The sequence below is a fragment of the Lolium rigidum genome, chromosome 5, assembly GCF_022539505.1.
Source record: "Lolium rigidum isolate FL_2022 chromosome 5, APGP_CSIRO_Lrig_0.1, whole genome shotgun sequence".
Lineage (NCBI taxonomy): Eukaryota > Viridiplantae > Streptophyta > Magnoliopsida > Poales > Poaceae > Lolium > Lolium rigidum.
In genome coordinates, this window is record NC_061512.1 from 140,747,900 (window position 1) to 140,755,757 (window position 7,858).

The following is a 7,858-nucleotide window of genomic DNA, read 5'->3' on the forward strand; positions in this document are numbered from 1 at the left end:
GTACCCCTCGGACGAGTACGTCTGCACCGCGTCGACTTCCGCGGCTTCACCAGCCACGCCGTCGCCTATGCCCACCTCTGCCCGGGCTGCTCTCCGCGACCCGCGAGTGGTTTGCGGCCATGCATGACGAGTTCGACGCCCCGCAGCGGAACCGGACATGGACGCTTGTTCCCCGCCCCCTCACGCCAACGTCATCACCGGGAAGTGGGTCTTCAAGCACAAGTTCCATTTGGACGGTACCCTCGACCGCCACAAGGCGCGGTGGGTGGTTCGTGGTTTTCGCCGGCCGCGCCGGCGTCGACTTCACCGACACCTTCGCCCCGGTTGTCAAGCCCGGGACGATCCGCACCGTTCTTCAGCTCGCGGTCTCCCGCGCATGGCCCGTGCATCAGATAGACGTCTCCAACGCCTTTCTTCATGGCCATCTCGAGGAGCAGGTCTTCTGGCAGCAGCCCACTGGGTTCATCGACAGCGCCCACCCCGACCATGTGTGCCTGCTCTCGCGCTCGTTATACGGGCTCAAGCAGGCCCCACGCGCCTGGTACCAGCGCATCGCAACGTTTTTTCACCAACTCGGCTTCCGCTCCACCCGCTCCGATGCATCGTTGTTCGTGTACAACAACGGCGCCACCACCGCGTACCTGCTGCTCTACGTCGACGACATCATCTTAACGGCCAGCTCCACGGACCTACTGCGCCAGCTCACCGACCGTCTTCGCGCTGAGTTTGCCCTCAAGGACTTGGGGCCTCTGCACTACTTCCTCGACATCGAGGTCGTACGTCGCACCGATGGCTTCTTCCTCCATCAGCGCAAGTACGCCCATGAGCTCCTGGACCGCGCCGGTATGCTTAATTGCAAACCCGCGGCCACGCCTGTCGACAGGAAGTCCAAGCTCTCTGCCACAGACGGTTCCTTGGCCACGGACGCGTCATCTTACCGCTCCATCGTCGGTGCCCTGCAGTACCTCACCCTGACTCGCCCCGAGCTGCAGTATGTTGTTCAGCAGGTGTGCCTTCACATGCACGCTCCGTGGGATCCTCATTGGGCTGCGGTCAAGCGGATCCTCCGCTACATTCGTGGTACCATGGACTTCGGTCTCTCTCTCCACGCCTCCACCGCCACGGACATCGTCGCCTACTCGGACGCCGATTGGGCAGGCTGCCCCGACACGCGTCGCTCCACGTCTGCCTACTGCGTCTACTTCGGCCCTTCGCTCATCTCCTGGTCGTCTAAGCGACAGCCCACGGTATCTCGCTCCGGCGCCGAAGCGGAGTACCGGGCTGTTGCTAACGCGGTTGCCGAGGTCTCCTGGCTGCGGCAACTCCTCGTTGAGCTCTCATGTCCCGTCGCCAAAGCCACCGTGGTCTCATTGCGACAATGTCTCCGCCGTCTACCTCTCCGCCAACCCGGTTCACCATCGCCGCACCAAGCATATTGAGCTGGACATCCACTTTGTTCGGGAACAGTGGCGCTTGGACACATTCGAGTACTTCATGTGCCCACCTCCCAACAATTTGCGGATATCATGACCAAGGGTCTCCCTATAGCATCTTTTGAGGAGTTCCGGTCCAGTCTATGCGTTCGACCAGGCGACGCTTCGACTGCAAGGGGTGTTGAGATACATATCTTGTATATCTGGATGTGTATCCTCTGTAGTTATTGTATAGGGATACATATCCTTGTATTTACTATTGGGCCTGTTATAATTGAGATGCACAATAAACGAAGAACGAAAAGTAAAACACTGCAGGGGACACGAGATTTTAACGTGGAAAACCCTTGCAACACACAAGGGAAAAACCACGGGCGCCAGCCAGCAAAAACTTCACTATTTCGGTGGTGTTTACAAACGCCGTGGGTGTACAATGATGCGATGATAACCCTAGCGGCGGCTTACAGGGAATATAAATACGCTTCGGCCCAAGCCTCCGGCGACGGGCCTCGCTCCGCTCGTCAGAAGTTAGCCTCCCTTTAGTACATGAATTTGGATCACAAAATAACAAACTCCACCTTGAGACAAATTCCTTGTAGCATGAACTTCAACAATCACCGAATCAACAAAGAAAACACTTGTCGGCGCCAATAGCCACTTGGGCTAAACGAGTTATACCAACCAAGCTTGAGCAAAGCTCAAACTTGGACACGGGACATGCTTAGTCATCATATCAGCAGGATTATCATGAGTACTAATCTTGCATACCTTCACTTTACCTTTTGCAACCACATCTCCGATTGCGTGGTACTTAATATCAATGTGCTTTGTCCTATCATGGAACATCTGATCTTTAGTAAGATAAATAGCACTTTGACTCGTCATCGAACAACTTAATGCAAGAATTATCTCCACAAAGCTCAAGCATATAATCCTTTCAGCCAAACAGCCTCTTTACCTGCCTCAAGCAATAGCCATGTACTCAGCCTCGGTAGTAGATTGTGCAACAAGCATCCCGCAAAGTAGCCTTCCAGACTAACGAAGCACATCCACCAACAGTAAACACATAACCTGTGAGGGACCTTCTCTGATCCAAATCGCCAGCATAATCTGAATCCACATATCCGGCGAGCCCCTCACCAATCCTGCCAAACCTCGCGAGAGTTAGTTTGTCGCGGCTCAATAATATGGTGTCACGAAAATTACTGAAAGAATTAGGCAGCGAGCATAAAAGAAGAAGACCTAAATCCTCATCCTCATACTTAACTTCTATAGACCGCAAATCGAAACAATCTCTTTCCGGGAAGATAGGTGATTCATTACCGAACCTCCCTCTTGCAACTTATGCGAGAACAGCTTCATCTTCACGTGCAATCTGCCCGTGAGATCCTTGGACAAACAGATCTCCTCTAGTTTGACCCATAACTCGGCGGTGGTTTTCTCCTGCAGCACTTCCCGCAGAATATTATTGGACAGATGGAGTTGAATCAACGATAAAGCCTTACGGTCTTTCCGCTTCTCCGCATCGGTCCAGGTATCCTTCGCTTCTCGCCGAAAGCATCGATCGCTTCATCCGGATCCGAAGATTGGGCGAGAATCGCCCTCATCTTCACTTGCCACAAAGCAAATCTCGTGGTGTAGTCCAGCTGCGGTAGATCGAACTTCGGTGACGACATCTCGTAAACCCTAGATCCAAAGAACACGGGCTCGATACCACTTGTTATAATTGAGATGCACAATAAACGAAGAACGAAAAGTAAAACACCTGCAGGGGACACGAGATTTTAACGTGGAAAACCCTTGCAACACACAAGGGAAAACCACGGGCGCCAGCCAAAGAAACTTCACTATTTCGGTGGTGTTTACAAACGCCGTGGGTGTACAATGATGCGATGATAACCCTAGCGGCGGCTTACAGGGAATATAAATACGCTTCGGCCCAAGCCTCCGGCGACGGGCCTCGCTCCGCTCGTCAGAAGTTAGCCTCCCTTTAGTACATGAATTTGGATCACAAAATAACAGGGCCCGCCTCCTTCCTTGTATAGTCGAGGACGTGGCCTATATATGTACCGCCATATGCATCCGATCAATACATCGAGCATTGCATCTCCTTCCACAGTAGTCACCAGTGCATTGCATGTGTACACGAGCACGAGCCATCAGAGTATCAGGCTATAAGATTGGAAGTTTGGAAAATCAAACTGTCAGTTGCAGATGCCCGTCGTTTAGTGGGAGAAAAGCCGTCGCTAAGCCGTGATTTTCACGAGATTCGACGATCTCAATTCTACAGACGGACTACCGGCTGACTGGACGCCTTTGTACATGCCTTAATTTGGGTTGAACTGAAACCGCACAAATTTTGGCAAAGGAACGAGCGGGCACACAAATATATACCATCCACGCCACCGCCAACAGCGTCGGCATCTCCAGGACCGATTGGCACCGACCACGCCCTCCAGTCGGGCACCGGGGATGCAGGCGGCGGCGACGTGGACGCCGACCACCTCGCCGTCCACCTCCACCTCCTGCTCCTCCTCCTCGCAATTCAAGGTTGTTTCTCCCTCTCTTCTTGGTTCTCCGCTTCATTGTATAATGTGATATTGAGGAGGACTGTTTCGTTTCAAGGTCGGGGTTGTGTCGTTGTCGCGTGGGACGAGAACCCCCTCTGCCGCGGCAACATCGTGCGCCGTGACCACTCGCCGGCCGCTGCAAGGTGAGGCTCCCGTGCTTGTTACAGCTGTACACGGCTGCCTTCGTTACGCCTATACTCACTGGAGCTAGATTTCAAAGCTACGTATAACACGCTTTGTTGCAGCAGTTGTCCGACCCATTGCCGACCCGATTCCGGTGATCGGTTCGCCATTAACCGCTGAAAGCATCGAGCTTGTTCTGGACGAAGTGCGCCCGTACCTTAAGGCGGATGGAGGAAACGTTGCCTTGCATGAGATTGACGGGAATGTGGTGAGGCTGAAGCTCCAAGGAAACTGTGGGTCATGCCCGAGCTCGGTGATGACGATGAAGATGACAATTCAACGACGCCTGATGGCTAAACTACCAGAGATTGTTGCGGTTGAAGCTATCACGGACAAGGAGGCTGGACTTAAGCTCAACGAGGAGAATGTTGAAAAGGTAAACTGATACGGTAACACTGTGGAACAATCAATAATTTAAATCAGACCGTATTAGCCTTTCTTCGTACATGGTAAAAGCAAATTTAAAAACTTCAGAATGGGGTTTACTCTGACCGTCTTTGATTGTAGGATGTTGTCATGCATTTGCTAAGTTAATCTTTCTTCGTTATCTTCAAATAAAACGCTAGTTCTGCAGTTCTTCCATTTTTATGAAACTGTATTTCCTACATATAAAATGCATAGTAAATATCAAACATAGCAGTACAATCTGGTGGTTTGGGTACTCTATACTTGGAGCAACAACCTTCCTGCCATCGCCACTATTTCTGGCCAACTTCTGTTTACAAGAGGGTATGCAATTTAGCCAGTTAAATGTTGCAGCAAATTCATCACAGTTCCATGTGGTTGGTTGTCGTTCATACTTTTGATTAGAATGACATTCGGGTACATAACACAGAGCATATTCATTTTTTATGGTTGATTAAGTGAAAATCTTCAAGTCTGCTCTACAATAGTGCCAATGATTGTTAAATACATGGGAGAAAACAATGCTGCATATCTTTCTACACCTTCAGATGATTTATCTAACTTTATTTTGCCCATATTAAAAAAAACAGTAGCTGGAGAAACTCGTGGAATTTGAAAATCTTTTGCTGACCCAATAACAGGTACTCGATGAGATTAGGCCATACCTTGCTGGTGCTGGAGGGGGCAATCTCAAGTTTGTCACAATCAACAGATTCACCGTGAAAGTCCGGCTCACAGGCCCTGCAGCAGGTGTGGCGGCCGTCCGAGGAGCAGTAGCCAAGAAGCTCAGAGAGCAGATCCCACCCATTGCAGCTGTCCAGCTATTATCGTAAAACTTGAACTGCAAAACAGTTATGTTAGCAGGGAAAGGCTGTAACTGATCAGATCACCTCTGTAGCTGGTAGCCTCATGGAAAGTTTCTCGTGTCTAGTCAGTAACAAGGTTCTTTTGATCTCTTCCTCTTGGAAAGGAAATGGAAAAGATGGATGTTGGTCGAAATTAAGTTTCTGCTTTGTCTAAAGAATTGCAAGATTTTTTTTTTCTTTTTTCGAGAGTACGCCAAAGACGTACCACATCTTCATAGAAGGCAGAGGTTTGAGTACAAAAACATCACCACTCGTTACAAGCAACGAGCGTAACCCCACACGACACCAGCTACAGACCAAACAACCACAACACAAAGCACCTGTCCTAAGCAAAGAACCAAGCCACGTCTCGGCCGAACCTCCGAAGAGGAACAACTCCCAAAAAACCTTCCTTGTCAACGCACCATCCTAAGGAGATCAATGGCGGGACTTGATCGAACCCCAGAAGCCGTCCTCATGAACATGCCAGCAATGGCGTGCATAGCGCCCTGAAGAATCGCCGTGGACCGCTGCGTCACCGGAATAATGCCGCAAAGGACCTCTGCACCGTGTCTTCAAGCACGAAGCTCCCAACAGAATCACGACGTCATAGACGCCGCCATGGTGCCGATCCGCACCGGATCGAGGCTTCCGCCCGAAGACAACCAAACTCCAACAGGGTAGGGAGAGGCCGACACTCTACGGCGACGCCTCCAAGGAGGGGAACGACATAATTGCAAGATTTTGAAAAAGAAGTAAACCGGAAAACAAAGCTGAAGAAGGTACATTTAAGGGGGTCGAAATAATGTGAAGTTCCTAACATCAACAATTAACATAAATAGAACAAGCAATCAACGGAAACGGATGAATAATGAAACGAGCAGTCATGGTGAAGCGTTCTCCAGTAGCAGTCTGTCTCTCTAGGCACGAATTCACATGATTAGTTAAAACAATTAGGATCCAGGAAATTTTCATTGATAGATGTAAACATTCACGCTGTTAGGCTGTAACGGCAGCCTTTCGAATCACACAAAAGAGAGAGCAGAAACAATAGAATTAAAGCGATCTGATACAATGGTGATTGTCATTCAACGATGCACGCCATTGACAGACATGAACGAACCAGCACTTGCGGCATTTTATTTTTCTAGAACACAGGAAGACAGGATCATTACAATTAATTGCCAGAGAAGAGCATCCGATCTAGTTCTCATCTCATATTATGATCAATACAAAGAAGGAATACATTGGATCAAACGAGACAAGGAGTAGGTCGTCCTAATATCTGTAGCTAAGATCTCACGATCTCACACGGCATCGCATCCAGAAGCAAATAGCGGCGGGAAGAGACGGGGGCGGCAGATCTAGGCGGCGGACGGGAGGATCTGGGAGACGACGAGGTAGGAGAGGAACCCGGCGAAGGCGAGCAGGAAGGCGTAATCCACCGCCACGAAGAGCGCGGTGGATCCGTGGCCCCTCTTGCGGCCCTTCTCCTCCTCCGAGGCCGCCGTGCCGCCGGCGACGCTGCGGTTCTTCGCCGCTGCGCCCATCCCGCGCGCAGACGATCTCTCCTCCGGCTGGCTCCGGCGACGGCGATGTGATGAGACGGCAGTTTGATGCGGCGATTACAGGACTGTGGAGCGGTTTGTGATTAAATTTGTAATAATAACGAAGAACAGTAGAAGAATCAGCGTGGATTCGAGATGAACAAATCGGCGCCTGTGGCCTAATGGACAAGGCGTCTGACTTCTAATCAGACGATTGTGGGTTCGAGTCCCACCAGGCGTGACCGTGCGACTAGTGTTTTTTGTTTTTATTTTATATGATGCTAACAATCCCTTTTAAAATTGTCTAACATGTTGTTTTACGTCTTGAGATTTTTTTTTACAAATGAAAATACTACCGCTCTCTTGACATTTCAGTGCCGTTTCGTGTGAGTTAACAACTTAATAAGGAATAAACATGCTAACTTTCCTATGGGTCTCTTTACTTTTTGTGTAATACAGTTGCCCTCTCCCCCCCCCCCCCCCCCCCCCCCCCACACACACACACTCGACAAAACGGCCAGACAAATGTAAGCCGGATGAAACCGAGGGAAATCATCCGCCTCACGGTCATTTATTTTCAGGTTTGTACATATATTATCTGACAACTATCACAAAAGTAGGATCAATATGTCACATAGGCAGATTCAACTTCTGAAAAGGTCTCGTTAAAAAAACTTGACGAAAAGAAATTTACAAATGTTGGTGTCTAGAGGTTGAAGACTATATGGACATAGTCACATAGAAGATGAAGATGAAGAAGAACCGCACAAAAAGTGGAAATGAGTTTCTACCGTACATGGTGGATAGTGTGTATCGATCCATTGTTTACCATGTTCGGATATTAGAGCATTTTTTCAAAACATGACCATACATTT

General features: G+C 49.7%; 2 protein-coding genes and 1 non-coding gene across 3 annotated transcripts; 2 read left to right on the forward strand and 1 right to left on the reverse strand.

Annotated features, from left to right (window-relative positions):
- The first annotated feature begins 3,905 nt into the window (after positions 1-3,905).
- LOC124658196 (nifU-like protein 1, chloroplastic) lies at positions 3,906-5,594 on the forward strand. Its single transcript, XM_047196604.1, has 4 exons — positions 3,906-3,983; positions 4,059-4,146; positions 4,252-4,562; positions 5,233-5,594. Exons 1-4 carry the CDS (start codon positions 3,906-3,908, stop codon positions 5,422-5,424), a joined length of 669 nt encoding a protein of 222 aa, XP_047052560.1. The 3' UTR covers positions 5,425-5,594.
- Positions 5,595-6,550: 956 nt separating this feature from the next.
- On the reverse strand, positions 6,551-7,033 carry LOC124657941. The gene has a single exon (XM_047196408.1). The coding sequence runs from the start codon at positions 6,984-6,986 to the stop codon at positions 6,801-6,803; it is 186 nt and encodes a 61-aa protein (XP_047052364.1). The 5' UTR covers positions 6,987-7,033; the 3' UTR covers positions 6,551-6,800.
- Positions 7,034-7,151: 118 nt separating this feature from the next.
- On the forward strand, positions 7,152-7,224 carry TRNAR-UCU. The gene has a single exon. It is a non-coding gene; the product is annotated as a tRNA-Arg (tRNA).
- The last annotated feature ends 634 nt before the right edge of the window (positions 7,225-7,858 follow it).

Bases quoted from the DNA above. Each gene is read 5' to 3' on its own strand.
- LOC124658196 (XM_047196604.1), top strand. From the start codon at position 3,906: ATGCAGGCGGCGGCGACGTGGACGCCGACCACCTCGCCGTCCACCTCC. The intron at 4,147-4,251 runs GTGAGGCTCCCG...TTGTTGCAGCAG, and splicing joins CACTCGCCGGCCGCTGCAAG to TTGTCCGACCCATTGCCGAC. The intron at 4,563-5,232 runs GTAAACTGATAC...ACCCAATAACAG, and splicing joins ACGAGGAGAATGTTGAAAAG to GTACTCGATGAGATTAGGCC.
- LOC124657941 (XM_047196408.1), bottom strand. From the start codon at position 6,986: ATGGGCGCAGCGGCGAAGAACCGCAGCGTCGCCGGCGGCACGGCGGCC.